Genomic DNA, 18,938 nt, shown 5'->3' with positions numbered 1-18,938 from the left:
TGTGCACATACCTGCTTTATTTTACCTGAATAGTAGTGACACACCAGCCCATGAACTCCACTCACACAGTTGTAGGTTTATTTAGAGAAATGGCAGGTTTGTGCCAGTTGTATACATGGATTATTGGGGTTTTTTTTTTTGGTTAGACCAGATCCTGTGAAGTTCCCATTTGCTAGGCATGGCATTAAACAGGGAAACAGTGCCAAATAGCACTTAGGAAATGGAGTGAATTCTTTGTCTGCTCAGCTGTCATTTGACTAACAGTAGCCATCAGTACAGAGGAGGAGATTAACAGCTGAGAGACTGCATTTGATGCACAGGGTTGAAAACCCCGTGGTGTGGCTGGAGAGGAGGCACAGAATAGCAATCAAATGACCAGAAGAGTATCTTCTAGTCAGATTTTGTTTTTGACGCCTGCTGTGATAGGTGTCATAGGGAGCAGCATGCTGTGCCCATAAGCTTAAACAAACTCAGAGTTTTAGAGAATTTTAGTTACTCCTACTTAAAAAAATATATTTTAAGACCACTTTGGTGTCAGCTGATGGGCACTCTGCCCCTCTTTGCTATTTGGTTCCTCTGGAACTGTATGTTCAGGTCATTGCATAATGCAGGAGCTGGTGTTCTTCCCTGTTTTGTTCTTTTAAGTAGCACCTGCTTTCACAATTTTAGTATCGAGAAAGACACTTGTATCTTTCAGAAGAAACAGGCTGGGCTCATGGATATCTGTTTAAAATGGGAAGACCTCTGGCCTCTGTCCCAAGGCTGTCCATGTGGTGTGCTCTGACTCCTGAATGAAAAAAACCAGGACCAACCTGGTTGGGAAATACCTTTTTCTTAAAACCCCTATTGATTCCTAGGCTAAACAGTTTTCACTTGTGACTCAAAATAAAACTAATGAACAACAACAAAAAAAACCCTCAAACACCTCCCTCTCAACAAAAAAAAATTCATTTATTAACATATATCCGATCTGTTTCGATGTTCAAAGGCTTGTGCCAGGCCTACCCAAATTTTCTTCTTTGCACCCCTCCAACTTTATGCAATTTTAATGGCTCCTCACCGTAAATTAAATCATATGTTGATTTACTTTGCCCATGGTCCCTTAGAAAAAATGGATGATTAATATCCTTTAAAGCTTGTTTAAGCATTAGACTTTCATAACTCTATGCAAATGCTTTTCACTACTGGAATTGTACTAGAGTTGTGATAGCTGGTTTCTCAAATGAGGGATATGAAGGTGGTTAATGGTGCCACTGATAGCTTTTGTGGAATACATGATCACAGCTACTGATTGCACATTCTTGACTCAGAAGGAAATGAAAAGCTGTATAGTCACAAAGGCAAGAAGTAAGCCCCCCCATGCCCATACCTGGCTGCAAACCTGGGAATAGAGTAATGGTCTACATAACAACACTTTCTTTTAAGTTTATGAGCATCTTTATATGCTAAAGAACAACCTTTCTGTTAGATAACATGCCTTTCTGATTAAATAGGTGGTCTATTAAACAAACATAAAAATAGAATGCAGCACACTTTATCATGACTGTTACAGTGTCTGGTTTAATTTCTGTACATCAAGTTCTATATGCAAATCCATTAATTGCTTTCTTATGTATGAAGATAAGTTTACTGCATGCCTCACGTTTGGTCCTGCCTCCTGATTTGATTTACCACAAGTTTTGAATTCCCAACTCTCCCAAAATTGCTTTCATGCAGAGAAATCTGAAAACAGAAGATTATCTTTATTTACTGTCCATGTACCACTTAAGAACTTTAAATTACAAGTCCTTGATTTAGAGAGCATTTCCAAGTACATGCTGTACCATTTTGAGATTACTAAAGGCAAATCTTTTCACAGGTATCATGTAATTGACTGTGATGAAGAGGCAGGCAATAAAAAGCTACAAGGATTGGGGTAGTATTTTGCCAAAATGAAGACTAAGTTCTGCCTCATTTTGAGAGACAAGTGTTTTATGAAGAGGTGCTTTGTTCTTAAAGGATGAAGACAGGAGAAGCACATAGGCTTTGTGAAATAAGACAGCAACAATGACACAGATGAAGTCTGTACTAATTAGCTGCAGACTCTTGATTTCACAGTTAATGGTTCTTATCTGCTGATAGGCTCCAAAGATATCCATCCTCAGATCTCGCTTGCTCCCATAGCACTACATGCCTCCAGTAGCTGTTTTGCACAGCTGATCAGACTTCAATTTCCCAACCAGCTTTCTCTTGCCTCTCTTTTTTGACCAAAATTTTCTTAGAGGTGTTGATTCTAGTGGTGATGAAAATCTGAATTGCAAGGACTCATGGAACTATCTCCAGCCTGCTGGCAGTGCTATGGCTCCAGGTCTCCCGGTGTTTGGGTGATCTCAGAACCAGATTTTCACTATGATCTCAGAGGTGATGGCATAACTGGAAGGAACAGAGATGCCTCTGCCTGACCCTTTCCATCACATACACATTTCATAACAGTGCAACTTTGTAAATTTTCACTATTTATTTTCAAATTTGGGAAGCTGAAGGTCTACAGGACTGGATAGAAATTCACTGTCTTTCACTGAGGTAGAGATAAAAAGATTCCTTAGTTCCACAGGCAAGTTATTTGAAAAAATCATGCTCCTTCTCTATTTTTTCCTGAATATAGAATTTTGCATGACCACTTACCTTGAGTAGCAATTAGGTAATAACATTTAGCATGCTAAGTTTTAGCAGTCCTTGTCAGCTCCCTCTGTAGATGAGGAAAAAAGTTGTTCCTGGCATAGATACAGCAAAGCAGTGGTCTAACTTGACTTTTCTAGACAGTAAAAGAGTCTCATCCTCTTCAGCGACTGCTGGAGAGGAACTTCCTTACCTGCAACAATAGCCTTTGGGAATACTCACTACCATGCAATAAGGTATTATAAAAAGAGAAAAAGAGTTAAACACATTTTGAGCTGAAGAAGTCCCGCGATGACCCTCACAGCTGCATGCTAATGGCAGAGGAAGCACTCTGTTTCTTAATGCACTTATTCTGAATCCCACTTGGATGCTTTTCTCAGCGTGCACTCGAGCAGCTTGAAGTCATACACACCAACACTCATGCAAAACTCCGTTAAGGTGTAATACAAACCTCCATTGAAATGAGTGCTAATAGGCCCTCACTGCCTTGTCTCATCACAGGAAATAACTGTTTAGACTGATTCTCCCAGCTGCACCTTTTCACTGCTTTGATGATCAGCTCACTCAGTATAATGGCCCCTTTGGGGTAGGTTGTTTCAGTAGTGCAGCTTTTGAAGGTGGAGAGGCACTGTGACTGCTACCCAACTGCTCCTATAAAATGGGATAGCGTTGAGTGAACAAACTTGAATGGGAATATGTGTAGTAGCAGGTGCATATAGGCAGGAGGTCTCTAGTTCTGCCTCAGCTACGGTTTCTTGTACCTCTGCAAATATGTAAGTCTCAAGAAACATTCATTTCTCTGGATGTCTGTAGGTTTATCTGTGCCTAAATGTTAATTCAAGTTAAGTTAGTGAATTTGTGTAGCTGCAAGTGTTTCTGATTCAGCGTGTGGATGTTTATTTAAAAAAGAAACCTCAAGTCTTTATCCTGTTAATTTAAGCTAAATTCATTGTTACATCAATTAATACCTGGTTTTAATATTTATATGTTAATACAGAGTGGTTTTAAGTCCATCAAGTTTGGCCTCTGACTTTGTAGTTCAGTTGTAGCTTATCTCCAATATGTATCTCTACAATTGTAGTAATTATATCAGTAATGTGCTGAAAGTGTTGTAGTGCTTGTTATACCCATTATAGTGAATGGGGACTACTCTATATATTTTAATTTTTTTTTAGAATGTTCATTTCTGACCTTGAATCAGTAATAGATGTATAACAAACCAAAATTGCATCAGTTAGGCTTGAAGGTGAATATTGACTGTGCTTATTACTAATGGTGATAGTCTGAGTACTAGAATCATAAGGTTATGGATTTTCTAAGTAAATCTCCCTTGAGCAGTGCCTTCTTGGTAATCACAAGAGAGGAATAGCCTCAAATAAAAGTTTTGTGTTTCTTCACAAAGAAATGAAAGTGTAAAACAAGACAAAAAAAAGTTGGAAATTCATAACTGTTATAAGTGCTTAGGGCAGATACTTAGCTGTGGCACTATGAACAGTCATAACAGCAAAAATGTAGATAATAAAGAGATTTCCCTCACCATCTTAGAACACGGAGATATGTCCTTGTGTACAGTCATTTAAATATGTAATAATAGTGAGTAGATCTACTTTTGTCATTAGTGTTTTCAGAATGATGTGAATGTTATAAGTTTATCTTAACTCTTTAAAAGTGCTGGTTCAGTTCTTCCTGTTGAAGTATATACTTCTGGACTTCTGCCCCATTGACCAATACAGCACTACACAAACACCAAATTTACTGTGTTCTTATGTTTCTGTTTCAGAGACACTTCTAACTCACCTATGATACATAAATCTCCCCAAATCAGGCAGGTTTAGGGCTACTTTGTACAGCACTGAATCAGTGAGTGTGGTGAAAATACTCCTTTTGCTCAAATCAGCGCTGGTGGCAGTAGCAAAGTCCCGTGTTGGTGCCTTACCTGGTGATTTTAGGTTGACTCTAACAGGTGTATATTATGAGAGTGATGAGTGAGCATAGTCCTGTGCAACAATTTAAATTGCTTATGAACTATATAATGACTGTGATGATGTTAATGTGGTGGGTGGTTATGAAAAGTGGATTTGGAGCAAGCTTCCTTATGCTTGTTATTGCTGGAAAAATTAATTTCAAACAAGAAGACTAAAAAAATGCTTGTTTTCCAAGCAGATTTAAAACATCAAGAGGTATGTTTTTCACTTTGGAGCAAATCTGATAGAGCTGATTTTAATTCATCAGTGTAAACTCTGACTTGAGCTTTGACCCCATTACAGGGATCCTGGGAGAGAACACAATGAAATGTGCAGCTGTGATGATGTGACGCTCCCAATGTAGTGAGATTCCCCTGTGCAAATGGGCTTCATTCATAGCTCTGGCCTTAAGAATCTGCTTTATCTTCCTCAATGCCTTGGTCCTCTTAATGTACATTATTAACTGAACCCCTTAAAAAGAAGGCTGTACTTTAACCTGCTTTTAACCTTAAAAACTGAGCAGAACAGCACCATCTTAATGTTCTTCACAGAGATATATATGGGCAGGAGTTTTCATTAATCTTTGAAAGGTGTTTCTTTTCTCTACCTGCAAGCCTATTAAAAATAGCCATTGTGTTACAGTCATAAAAAAAGAATTAGTTGCATGCCTGTACCCAGAACTCTTCTGAAGAGGGATCAGCAGAGAGCCCTGTTTGAGTTGGTAACAACACTTAGAGTGATACCTGGAGCTGTCCTTCTGGTTGCTAATAGAAGCTCTGTGAGCCCTCCTGCCCCTGTCCTGCACCTGTAGCCCACTGAATGCTGCCCAAATGTCTGTGCCTTATTCGGAAGGGATCATCTTGTATGAGTCAGTCTGGGTGCAGCTTGTCTCTGCTCTTCGGTGGTGGAGATAGGAAAGAACAAGGTGTTCTGGGACTGCTGTACCTGTGCTGGGTGTCTCCCTGCCTGGGTTATCTGGTTTCTCTCATAGTATCTCAGAGGTGTGGGACTGAGATTGGGCTGGGTTACCCAGCAAAGGGGTTTCCAGTGCATGCTGTGAAGCAGTATTGCTCTGTGGGTCAGCTTCAAAATAACCTTAATGGTTTAGATATGGCTACCAAACCAAACAGCTAACCCTGGTCCTGAAATAAGATTGAACAAAGAGAGGCATCTTATTTCAGTGAAGAGATCATCAAGGTATTTTTACTAATGGCTAATGATGAGTGGCTGACTGCAGAATTCCATGCCTGGACTTTGTTATTTATCCATTAGGACAAATGATTTCAATTATGAAATATTTGGACACTTATTGATGGGAAAATTGCATGCGTAGTGCTGAATTTTGTATGGAAGACAGAAATCTGGCTGTAATTTGCAGAATATGTGTTGATTTAGCAGAATAACGCGTGCTTCTGCGAATTCAAATATTTGTCTGAATATATGAGGGTTTTCTAACAAGTCTTTGGGCAAATAGTGATCCTACAGTGCTTGTGAAGTGCCTGATTTTCTTGCAGAAAAACTGAATCAATAAATCCATAAATGACACCTTTAGATGAAAACAATATTCTCGTCTGCCATTTCTCATACTATCTAGGGGGAAACTGCCTATATCTTGTTCAGCCCAGCACTCTTACCAAGGAAGAAACATTTCATTTTATGAACAGATTATACATTAGTTTAATAGTAACAACTCTGAAAGTGTTCATATTTCCCTGCGCTTATAAACAGGGGCAGATTCTCAGCAAATAGAGAAGTTGCTCTGGTTACTAGCGTATGTTAAGGACTGCTGCCCTGGACTAGCTTGTGTTGCTGTCATGTCTTAGTTCTGCTGTATGTATGCATCTATAGGGTGCACTGCTGGGAAATAATACTATTTTGGGGGGCTTTTGATGATGTTCCAGGCATTGTGTATCTCTTAGATGAGTCCCAACTTGAACCTCAGCTCTGTCCCTGAAGACAGCAGAACACTGGTTCCAGGATTTCCTTCTCAGGGAAGTATTAAATCTGGCCCATAGCAACTGATGATAGCAGTGATATTTCCTTAGGGTGCAGTCCTGTTCTTCCCTTCCCTTTCATTTCACACCTGGGGTTGTAGCTGTTACATTCATTCACTACCTCCTGTTGGGGGATTCAGTCCCATGGAGACTGTTGCTTTCCCTTCCCATCATGGACAGGCTTGTGGTGGTTGCTACCCTGGCTTCATGCAGAAGACTGCACCATGGATTTCCAAAGCATAAGTTAGAGCTGGGGATCTGGAACTGGGGCTGGACAAACCCACCATCCATCTCTGTGGATAACCTGTGGGGAGGAGCTGCACCTCCACTGGATGGTGCCGTAAACTGTGAGAGATCATTGAGGGATTTTATGGATTCTGCTTCCATTGTGTTTGCATGTGGGATGGAGGCATTTGGCTTGCTTTTTTTTCTGCCTTTTTTTTTTTTTTTTTTTTGTTGTCTTTGATCAAGTTACAAGCAGGCAGAAGTGTTAATATACTGGAGCATTTTCACAGCGGAAATGAATTACACCATAGGCCATGCAACTGTAAAGTCGAGCGGAAATTGTAACAAAAAAATCAACGACTGAGCCTAAACTGTGAAGGATGTTGGCAAACGTCCAGGAAAAGGTACGGTTGGTGCCAAACTTGCATAAAAGAATGGTTTAACAGTCAGTCCAATTGCTATAACTGCTTGTTTTTTTTCTTCCTTTTTTTTTTTTTTTTTTGTAGCTCTGTGGTCAGCATGTAAACTTAGGATGTTTTTGCCAATGTTAGGCTCTATTTCTAGTTTTGTGACCCCGACAACCATTTTGTTTTGACTTGGCACAGTGCTCTGATAGAAGCAAATGTGATTCTAAGTGATGTCTTCAGATTGTTTTATTTAACAGATGTATGTTTTGCTTAAAGGCAAAGCACAGTATGAATCAGTCTCATCTAAAATCACTTTTAAAAAGAGAAATAAGTTGGACATCAGGTACAATAAAAGCTAAATACACAATAACCTGAGGCAGAATAACATGGCAAACCATGCTCCAGAATATAAAGGTACGTAACACTGACAACAGGTAGTGTTTGTTACAACAAGTAGGTACAGTCTTTCCACACCACAAAAGGCTAGTTGTGTTGTTTCCTGTGCAGATCTGTTTCAGTTCATCTTGATGTGCCACATCGGGTGTTGCAGAAGTAAGACAGGCTGAGCAACAGAACAGATCGTAGTACTGCCAAACTGTAATTTGTGAGAGACAGATAAGGCTGAAAGCATTAGGGTTTATCTTACTTGCCAATTTTGGGGATTTTCTTTGGTCTCTAACTGAAATGCAAGAGAATTTTCATCTGTGCCTCTTCTGCCATGTGCTCCATAGCAACCTTGGTGGGGTTTTTTTAGGTTATTTTTTTTAAATTAGGGATTATGAGATTAGGTGAGTGTTGAAACAGTGGAAGTGTTGAGAAGGTGGAAGTCTGGAGTATAGGGTTATGGGAGGAAATGAGAACTCGATGAGGGAATTTAGGGTGTGCTCAGAGAGCAAAGGAAATGGGGAGCATGGGGTTGGTTTGTCCTGATGGGCAGAGTGGGGCTAGAGCACAGGGAGAGATGGGTCTTGGTCCCATGAAAATTACACACTCCATAGAACTGGGAAATTAGGTTGCTCCCTACAGAGGTTGTAGGATGCTGAGAATAAAACACAGACAAACAGAGGCCAGTGTTTGCAAACTGTGGGACATATCTTCCCCATGGACAGTCAGAGCTGGGTTCTGGAGCCAGTAGCAGTGGGATGCCATCAGCCTGAGTCCTACCAGGACTGGTGTGTGAATGCACAGCTGGAGGCAGAGGAAACTGGGAAACTCTGGTCTTAAACTGACAGAGGGGAGTCCCAGAAATAACAACAACCTTGCAACTCCACTCGAATAATAATAATAATAAAATATAGTCTGAGGTCAAGTGAGATCTCTTAGAGGATTGAATGCAATAGACAGCCCTGAGGGTTTCAGATTACTGCCTCTGCTGTAAGTGAGATACCAGAAAGGTGCTAAGTAGACTTTAGAATTGCTTAGATTTTTTGTAGTTTGATACTGTCTGTACACTGCATTATCTACAAATCGCACCAGCCTTTGCTCTGTTACAATGTGCTATTTGAAGGCCACTTATATGGTTTATTCCTAAAAAAAGCTGAGGCTAAGACTCAATTATTGTAGCTGAAGTTGCGTGATTTACATGCCACCAGCTTGCACACAGTGTGAAAATGATTGCAAACAGCATGTTGCTTTCTTGTTTCCAACGCAGGAGTGTCCATCCACTGAACACAGTGTAAAGCTCTTTAAGTAAAAAGAGTCTGACCCAGGGCATCTATTTCTCAAGGCATAGAAGCCATATCTGCCATACACATCTTATTTCTTCCAGGTACCTAACTTAGCCAAATGGATGTTTCTAAAGACTCCAGCTTTTACAGAAAGCTAAATTCAAACTATTCTGCATTGTAGTTGCTCCTTATGTTCAGACCTGTGTAGTCTGCAACATTTTCTAAGGATGTGTCTCATTGCTGACAGTGTACCAAAAGGAGACGTCTGTGACTTATTGTTAACATACCAAATACTACATTGATCAGTGCATTCCAGTTAAAAAAAATTAAACTTAAAAATTTGAGGATATATTACTCCTGTATCACAATCAGTAATTTAAATGCCTTCTTCGTATGAGCCACTTCTATCAGGCAGCTGTTTAAGTCACACTATCACTGATACAGAAGCTGTTCTTTTTCACTTAACTGATTCCTACTGAAAGAATACTTCAGTGCAAGAGCAATGTTTATTTTCACCCTTCAAAGATTTTTTACTCGGGTTGCTTTATAGCAGGCAGCATAAATGTCAATCTATTCTTTAATAAAAGGTGGAGGCATGGTAGTAGAGAAATGCTGTTACCTGTTGATGTTTTGATTTGTCTTGCAAGTGAATAGCTTTCCATAGAGGTTACTAATGGAATCTTTTAGAAAACACTGACTTGTTGATAGTGGCACAGAGATAAAGCAACAAGTACAAATAAATGGTAGAGAGAATATTATTTCAGTCTCTATAAGGCAGTTCCTTTAAGGATTCTTAAGCTATTTTGTAAGCCACTCTGGATTTCCTTCTATTATAGCTATTTAAATAATTTCATATAATTTAGTTGCATCTGATTTTCACTTCTGACAGTATGAATCAAGGTAAATTTGAAAGTATGATAACCATCAAGAAGAAGGTTATCTTTTTCTTTCCTGTACCCTTCCTTCAAGCACTGCTTTTACAGTGGAGTTGCTAGGCATCTACATACATATATATTCATACAGCTGTTGTGTGTATCCCCTCTCTATTCTCAACACAGAGCCAGATGTTTACAGCATGCACTGTCCCACACTCACTCCATAACAGCAACACACTATTTCTTTGAAAGTCTTTCTCATCTCCAGACTCCGGAAAGCATAAATGAGTGGATCAATTACAGAGTTGCACATTATCAAGACCAGATAGGTATTGAAGTGTGAAGTGTAGCAGACACAGTATGGATTCATTGGGCAGGAAATGATGAGAATGAGGTGAAGGAAGAAAGGTGCCCAGCAAACAATGAAGACCCCAAGTAATATAGTGATGGTGACAGCTCCCTTCATGCAGGTCCGCTGGTAGGGCACCCCGTCCACGGGGAGGGCTGCAATCCGCTTAACGTGCAGGCGTGCAAACAGGAACATGTGAACATAAAGGGAGGCCATGAGAAAGAGCATGGTAAAGAACATGGTGATGAGACAGACAATGACAGTTTTGCTTTCTGAGTAGGCAATGAATATGATGCCACAGATGATACAAGCAATCCAAATGACCACAATCAGAGTTAAAGCTTTCTTCACAGTCATGATGCTGTGGTATCGGAGAGCATAGAAAATAGTTATGTACCTGTCAATGGCTATAACCAACAGATTGCAAATTGAGGCTACCAAAGAAATACAAATCATCGAGTCAAAAACATTGTCCATGTGCTGAATAAAGTGGTCATCGATGATCAAATAGCCGTTGCTCAGGATTGCAATCATGATAGTCTCCAAGGCATTTGACATGCTCACTAACATATCTGCCACAGCCAAGCTACAAAGGAAGAAATACATAGGAGAATGTAGATTTCCATTCTTCAGCACTGCAAGAATGACAAGGATGTTTTCCAGGAGGCTGATGATCCCCAAAGTCAAGAAGACCTCGGCTTTTATGAAGACCTGCTCACAAAATCCATCACTGCTTCTGTTGTTCAGAATTGAGTCATTGACGTCTTCAGTGACATTAAGCAGCACAGGCTGAAATGAAAATGTAAAGTGTGTGGTATTCATTGTGAGCAAAGGAGTCGAATTCAGAAGTGATTAAGGATCTGATAGAGAACAGGTTAAGAAAAAAAATGAAGGGGAGAAAAAAAAGAAAAAGGAAAAGAAGCCCTCCTAAGTTGTTGCTGTGTACAGGAGATGGAATCAAGCAGGAGTTCTCTTTAGTCACTTTTACAAGTAGAAACAAAAAAATCTGCATTTACAGTGAGTTTTGTGTCAGTCACAGGCTTCTCTTCACAAGAAAGTGAGCTTCAAATCTTGCAGGCATCAGTTTTCTCTGAAGGGAAAAAGCAGCAGCAGCACATTGCTGGTTCTAGCTCTCCTGGTGATTAAAAGCAGGGAGTTTTCTGCTCTGCTGGGGCCAGGGCAGGTTTGTTGCCAGAAGGTTTGTTGCAGCTCAGTGAAGTATCTCTTGCTATTTCAGTGGCAAGAAAGGAAGAGAGAACTAACGGATTTATACGTGCAACTCCTACTTAATCCTCCGTGCAGAGCATTGGCTATTGGAGCCCAAGCACCTTTCTGAGTGACAGCTGTGAGCACCAGGTACAGCATCTCCACCGCTGCTCCACCAGCGGATCCGAAACTGTCTGGCGCCCTCTGCAGATAGCGAATAGGATGGATTTGCCTTAAAATTAATCTGAGAAAAAGTGGGATTTTCATCCAGCTAACTTTATGCCTGTTTTTGGCAGCTGTGTCCTGCTGATGGAAGTGAGCAGGGGTGGGCAGCAGAGTGTGGCAGGGGTTCAGAGGCTGCCCATATGCTATGCTGGGCTCTGCTCCTCTCCTGCCCGTTGGCAGCTGTGTCCTGCTGATGGAAGTGAGCAGGGGTGGGCAGCAGAGTGTGGCAGGGGTTCAGAGGCAGGATGCCCATACACTATGCTGGGCTCTGCTCCTCTCCTGCCCTGAGCCAGAGCTCCTCTTGCCTGGTTTGAATGCTCAGCTCAAACTGAGTCGAGACAATTCCTCACTTGAGAATGTCCTGGGATCTCTCAGGTTTTGGACCTTATGGTTCAAGATGACAACCCGAGGGTGAGCTGTAGCACAGATGGGTTGTGGGTGCAAATAATATGCCCATGATATAACTGCTGAGATGCTCTAAAGGCTGTCATTAGCTAGATAACACTGGTTTCATCAGAGATAAGCTCCCAGTGATTTCATTCCTTGCCACAAATGGTTTGGGTTATATTTGTTTACTTCAGTTCTAAATTCCTTGCTCACAAGTAAAGCAAAGTGTAGGTGTGAGTTTCCACACTGTGCTCTCTGTGTTGTGACTCGCTAGCTCTGCTGAAGGATCTCAGCCAGCCTAAAGGCTTAACCAGCTTTGCAAATTGAAAAATTGATATTTTTCTTTTTTTTCTTTTTCCTTCTCCCTGTCTGCAGAAGCATGCTTCTCCCTGTCTAGCAGAGAAGGGTCATCCCAGGAGGGCCCAAGGCTCAGCTGGTTATTAAACCAGTTGTGTGAAAGTTAATTTGTAGCTGAATTCAACTTCCAAACTATCTCTGGCAGCATTGGTTTCAAGGACAGACTTGAACAAGTTCAATTGCCTCAGTTAACCCTTTTTTTAATACTATTGCCCAGTTCATAAGAATGGACACTTAGAGTTGGTCTGGTTTCCTTGGTAGCATCTCCAACAGCCTGAAACCTTCTGACCTAACTGCTCTTGGATGTTCTCATCATCCCTTAAATCTCTGAAAAGTCCTTTATTCCTAAGAGTTAATGCAGGTTATGTGGGACTGCTCTGGTATTAGACCTGTTTTAATGAAGGTTCTTTTAGTAACCTTCGTAGGCACTTCATGTGAACACAGACCTGTGGGATGAGTTGGTCTGACCCAGTGTGTTACTGGGGTGCTGGGTCTGTGTCCAGTATTTCAGCAGGCCCATGTACCCTTGGGCACCTGTACTAGAAGGTCTGCACAGCTAGACATTTCTGCTGAAGAAATGAAAGAAGCTTCCATGTGCCCTTTCCTTTTTTTACTCTTTCAAAAGTAATCCTTCCCCCCAGCAGCTGCTTTTTCTGACAGGAGCCCATGAGAACTGGTCTTCACTGGAATTGTACTGACTTTAGGCCTATGCAGGACACAGAAGATTGTCAGTTATCGTGCACTAACAGGCAAACATAAGGTAGATTTTCCTTGTACGTTATTCACTCAATCTCTGTAGTGAATTTTCTTAGTTTTGATTTTTTTATTTTATTTGGAAAGTGCTCACTGCTGTCCATATACTTCATGACTTGTGTTTTTGCAGAAATACTTTAGAATCAAAGCAGCACAATGTCACCTGTACTCATGTATGGGGTTTCTATTACAGTTTTGTTAGCTCAAAAAGTCACAAATCTTTTCCAGATTCATTTTGAGCCCATGGAATTATTATTATGCACACATAATTCAATACCAAGAGGCAACAAATCTCAAATTCAAACTCCAGGTGATACCTTTACAAGGACAATACCTAGTGCAGAAATTTTAATCTGAAAAAATAGCTGGGGACTTGCCCACCAAATTGTCTGGTTAACATTTTAACGGTGTTGATTAGTCTCTCCCTAAATTCACAATGATGTATTTCAAAGCGGATACTTTGTTGTTCTAAGCTGTCTCTCCCATGCATCTGATCCCATGGCAGGGAAAATATATTCCCTCTGTTCAAGAGTAGCAGTTATGGATTTCAGCCTAGATCAGCTACCTTTATTTTGTGCAGTGAGCCCCAGTTGCTTCTTGCCAGTTGTCTTGACCTGAGGTATTGCACTGAAGACAGTGATTTCAAGACATAATGACTATCACTGGCCTTGTAAACATTGTCTTTCCAACTGAGGAGGCGCCCACCTTTGCAAGGCTGGACAGATGTTCCTTCCTGCCAGCTCTGTCTTTTGGTACTGTCTTGTGAAGTGGCAGGTAGAGGTTGTATCCTCCCAGGGTGAGGACAGGATCAAAGGCAGAGCTCCCAATCATGAAGGAGAGCTCACCCTGGAGAAACAGCATCCTTCTGGGCTTGGCTCTGGGTTACCTGCTGATGGAGGGACACTTATGTTTTGGGTACACACATGTAAACCAATTCATAGGAGTGCTTTGCCATTTGCATTCTAGTCCTATCTTCCCCATTTGGTTAGTCTCAGCAATATACTGCATTAGTCCTGTAAATAATCGACTCCCAAACACTTCATCCCTTGTTGCCATACTCTTTCAAAAGACCGCTACAGATTTCCCTGCCTTTCAACTGAATCCGAGTATAAGTCATTAAATAGGTTTCATCATGAATTTCTGAATGTATCTGACAGCAAGAATCAAGCTACCATTTGCACTGAGATGCAATTTGAAGTGAAAATTGAATGTTATATGCCAAAGTGGATTAATGGCACTATTAGTTTTGCCATTAAATGCTAAAAATAGTGGACTAGAGCCTCATGTATCTGATTACAAGCTCAAACTTATTTGAAGGTCTTTGCAAAAATGGGAAGAAGCTGTGTTTGCACAAAAGGCAACAACATGTAAGGCCTTATTGTCAAAGGGTTTAAGGGGATTTCTCTGCTCAGCATTGGAAAACCTAAGTGATATGAAATTTTTCACTATATTTTATGATAACATTATAATAAGTTGCTGCCCCTCAGCTCTCAGTTCCTGCTTCATTCCCAGAGATATAGTTAGTGACTGTGTCTGTTGTGGTGCAAAATAGACAGGTTGCTCTAACATCCACTGCAGTCTCGGGGTGGATTTTCATCCTGGCAATTGCTACATTACATCTGATGAGTGGCAACATATTAAAACTTATGACAATGACAGTAGACATTCATGTCCTTAGTCTTCTAGACAGTAAAGCCCACTTGGGTAGGGGAGCAGAGCCATGGCAATTGTTGCAGCCCAGGGCATATAAAATGAAATAATACTTGGTTTAGGTTCTCTCTCCACCAAAAACCTGGTGAAGAAAAGGTTGAAAAGTTGGAAAGATGAGTTGTCTTTGTGTAGTCCCAAAACTTTGCCTTGTATATGGCTGGTCCCACCTCTTATACCAAGGCCTCAAAGGAAAACTTTAAACTGCTGCCTGGGATGTGCTCAAGACTGTTGTACAGCAGAGATCCAGTATGGAAGTCATGCAGGTTGAGTGGTACCAGTCAAGGTTTTGGATCTTTGGGCTTTGCTCACAATACATCTGAATGTTTCATTGCAATTCTGTTAATATACAGAAAGCATCATCATCTATTTTAAATCAGTGAGTAAAATACCCCTCTCACCTCTTGTCTTGGGCTCTGCAGTCAACAATGAATGTTATGTTTCATAGCCTTCTCTCCAGGTGTTGTGAGAGTATCTTTATTTGACAACTGGAGAGTAGTGTTCTTGTTTATTCTCTGGATGCAAAACCAAACTCACTGTTGAAACTATTGACATTGTTTTTTAATCTTCTGGTGTACTGAATGAGAGAAGTCCTTGGTTTCTGTCCCTGTAGTTGCTATGCAACTGTCACCTACTCTCTGTGACGTGATGCCATGTTTAAGTCAGACAGCAGCAGGGGCCATGGGTCAGAGGAGAATAGGTGCATGGGAAGGGAAAACATCTGTTGCAGCATGAAGTTCAGTCCCCTGTTGTATTGGTTATCATTGACAATTCATCACCTTCTTCTCATATTTTATTCTTTCACCTTCCAGTCCCAAATCCCCAAAATGTGTTGTTCCTTGTAGATAGAGAGGAGTCTCTGTATTTCACAAATTTGGCATGACTTTGATTCAGTTAAGTAGATCCATGGTAAGAAGTATTTGGCCTCTAGAATTACCCTTCCCCTTTTCTGTGGTTTTGTTTTTGTTTTTGTTTTTTTTTTTAAATATATTGCTTATTCGTACAGACAAATGTTTATAGAGGCAAGGGGTGATTTTCATGCTTGTTTATTGTGATGACTTAACCCCCTATGCTCTGGTTCTGAAAACAGCTGTGTTCTTCAGCTTCCAGAATGATCCACTGGAGAGGGATTGTGGAGATGGTCTTCAGGGTCGCACTTAGCTGAGCGATAGCAATCTTTTGAAAAGCACCTAGAGCTCAAATCTTGTATTGGTTCTGTACACAAATACCAGCACTTGAGTAGACCGCTATGGTTAAAACCAATTCTTTAAACAAGTGTGATCTAACTTAGTTTTTACTGAGGGAAGCACTCTTCTGTGCTTCTATGAATAATAGTTTAAAAACCCATAAAAAAGAAAAGTTTTAGCAGCTTGAAGGCCGAATTGTAAAAATGAATGTTGAATTCATGCAAATATCTCCTGAACTGTGGAGGCGTTTGAACTCAAACAAAACCAGCATTTTGACCTTGAAAGTTTCTGAAGATTTCTGTGTCTGCTCTGGTGCGTGTCTCAGGTTTGGCTGATAGAGCTCCTTGTGTCTAATCCTGACCAGGATGTAGGGCAGCTGGGTGGATACCTGCAGGTGCTCTCTCCTCACTACACTGTATATCTAAGACCGGATTTGACAATATTTAGCAGTGGCCACATCATCTTTTTAGAATGGCTTCAGAGGAAAATGCATCTTTGCTGTTTTGTATTCTGGATTACTGATTAGAGCTCTTGCCCAGGATTTGCAAGACCTAATTTCCATTCCTTTCTTTTCCTGAAAAGATGAGACAGTTTAAGCTCGTATTTTCACATATTGCCAGCATAAGCCTTGATTCTAGAATGTCAGGGCAACCTACCACAAGCCCACAAAGATTAAGTGGGTAAAATGTGGAGATTAGGTCTATCAGGATGTCTCTTAGCGAGGAGGCTTTCATTCACGTTCTTTATCTCATAATTTGACCCCAAAATAGTTTCCTTTCCAAGAAAATAAGCTGTAAATAAGATGATGACAGCACGATTAATGAAATCTTGGCTGTGATGAAGTTAAAGAAAAACAACTAATTTTCTTTTGTAAAACACTTAGTCATGTTTTACAAAGCAGATAATATTATAAGGTTTCCTTTTTTTTAAATGTTATTACTTAGTGGTTTCTTCACTAGTTAAACTATTTAATCTTCAGAGACAAGTAAAAAGAAAATAACATCTACTGCTAGATGGGGATAATGGAGTTTTTCTAGAGAGATTTCCCTTGTGAGGTCGTTGAATGAAAAACCTTGTTTAACACTTGCCATGAGATTGAAGCTGCTAATGGCTGATAAATGCATATCATTTTGCTTTATTTTCACTCTTTTTCAACAACAATTTGTGACAGATGAAATTGGAAATTTTAAAGAAGGCTGGAGGATAATAGACAGTTGCTCCCATACAGCAGGTATTTATTACTCTCCTGTGGCTCTGAGTACCCAAAACAGTGAGATGCTCTTGAAGACCCCTCCTCAGTTGGTCATTTTAGGAGAGGACTTCGCAGATAAAATATTTTATCTTAGCAAAGCAAAAGTGAAGTAAGCTGGTTTTGAATTCTGCGCACATTAATTTACAGGCTTTGATTTGGAAATATCTGTAAATGTGTACTCGAATTCATCACCTGGACACTTCATCATGATGGTTACACAGGTCTCTACTGGCATACAGTTATTTGATGCTGAAGAGCTGTCTTAGTAGAGTTTTAGGTTTTGATAATGGAATACTTGACAAATGCAATAAATTAAACTTCAGATCTTACTCACCAAGTGACTTGTAGATCATGAACCTCTTGAGTATTTACTTAGTTCAAGAAAAAAACCTCTTTAGTTTTCTTGTCTGAAATCATGAAGATATCCCTAGTTTTCCACTATAATATAGTGGAAATCACTAGTTTTCCACTGTAATAAATAGTGGAAATGTGGTTTGGGCTGTTTTTTTTACTTGAAGATTATCAGACTCCAACAAAACTAGAAGTAGGAGCCTCACAAGAATCTGGCAAAGAGGACATACAATGACACTGCTTTAAAGACTCAGATGATTAAGTGCTGTCCTTTTCTTGAATGTGTTAGGATAACAGCTTTGTAAGAGCATTTTTAGTAGTCAGATTCACAGACTGAAGAATCACTTGCGATATTAGATATGAGATGCAATAGTAAGATGATTTCAATTGTGTTTTTCAAATAAGTTGGAGTTCATATGCTTTACAGTCATATCCGTAGCTAATAATGTTTTTTTATAGTCTGAGGCTCCCTGTGATCTGAGGGAAACATGAATCTGGCATCAGCTAAGGTCAGTGGAAGTTGTATATGTCTGTACCAGATTAATGGAAAAGATCTGCAAAATTGGAGGAGTAGATTCTCACCTGATACAACCAACTGAATCCCTGTTGAAGCAAAATACTAGCAGTTTGCATCATTTGGGATCTGATCCACTGAATTTTCTTCCAACCCTGGCTGGATCACAAAGCAGCAGTACTGCAAATGAAGAGGTGGCCTGGCAGCCTTTGTGATTTGTGAGGAAAAAGAATATACAGTAGTGATTGTGATGAGGTCGTTTTCAGATGAGTGTTTCTATAATTTCAGCCAGTTAACAGGTTAATTTATACAGACTCAACTTTTGGACATTATATACGATTTCCCTTCTCATCTAAGCGTAAAAGGAGACAAAGCAGACCTGATTGCAAAACGCTTACTAGCACCTGCAGGTGCTTTGTCATATTCAAGGGATTTAAAGTGCTTTAGACTAATAATACTCAGTATCAGTTTTGTCCTCTCATTTACAGTGAGAGACAAGCAGACGTGATTGAGCCAGCTGTATTCTGCTATTCAACTTTGTCAGTGCCAAGAATCCCTGGAATATCTTCCTCATCTCCCTGGAAGCCCTTGTCTTTATAAATCCCATTGCCTTGTGGTGCTGGGGCTGAGTGAATATGACTTTTTAAAGCCTTGTAACCTAATGCTGCTGACTGACCTCACTCCTGGCACTACAGATAACTGTAAGACTTTAGAGGCTGGCAAGCTTTAAAGATGATTTTACTGAGCTGTCAGATGCTGTGGGTGGATGGATTTTGGGAGAGATTTTTCTGCTGATGCTTAGAGTGCCTCAATTTGTAACTGTACTTGGAGTCCAGCGTTGTTTCCTTGCAGGCAAAATA

At 40.3% G+C, this 18,938-nt stretch overlaps 1 protein-coding gene across 1 annotated transcript; it reads right to left on the bottom strand.

The window, feature by feature from the left end:
- Positions 1 to 9,872: 9,872 nt before the first annotated feature.
- Positions 9,873 to 11,109, bottom strand: MC3R (melanocortin 3 receptor). The gene has a single exon (XM_014943695.1). The coding sequence runs from the start codon at positions 10,959 to 10,961 to the stop codon at positions 9,984 to 9,986; it is 978 nt and encodes a 325-aa protein (XP_014799181.1). The 5' UTR covers positions 10,962 to 11,109; the 3' UTR covers positions 9,873 to 9,983.
- Positions 11,110 to 18,938: the final 7,829 nt, after the last annotated feature.

This window comes from Calidris pugnax, unplaced genomic scaffold (assembly GCF_001431845.1).
Source record: "Calidris pugnax isolate Ruff unplaced genomic scaffold, ASM143184v1 scaffold118, whole genome shotgun sequence".
NCBI lineage: Eukaryota > Metazoa > Chordata > Aves > Charadriiformes > Scolopacidae > Calidris > Calidris pugnax.
This window is presented reverse-complemented; position numbering and strand designations above follow the sequence as displayed.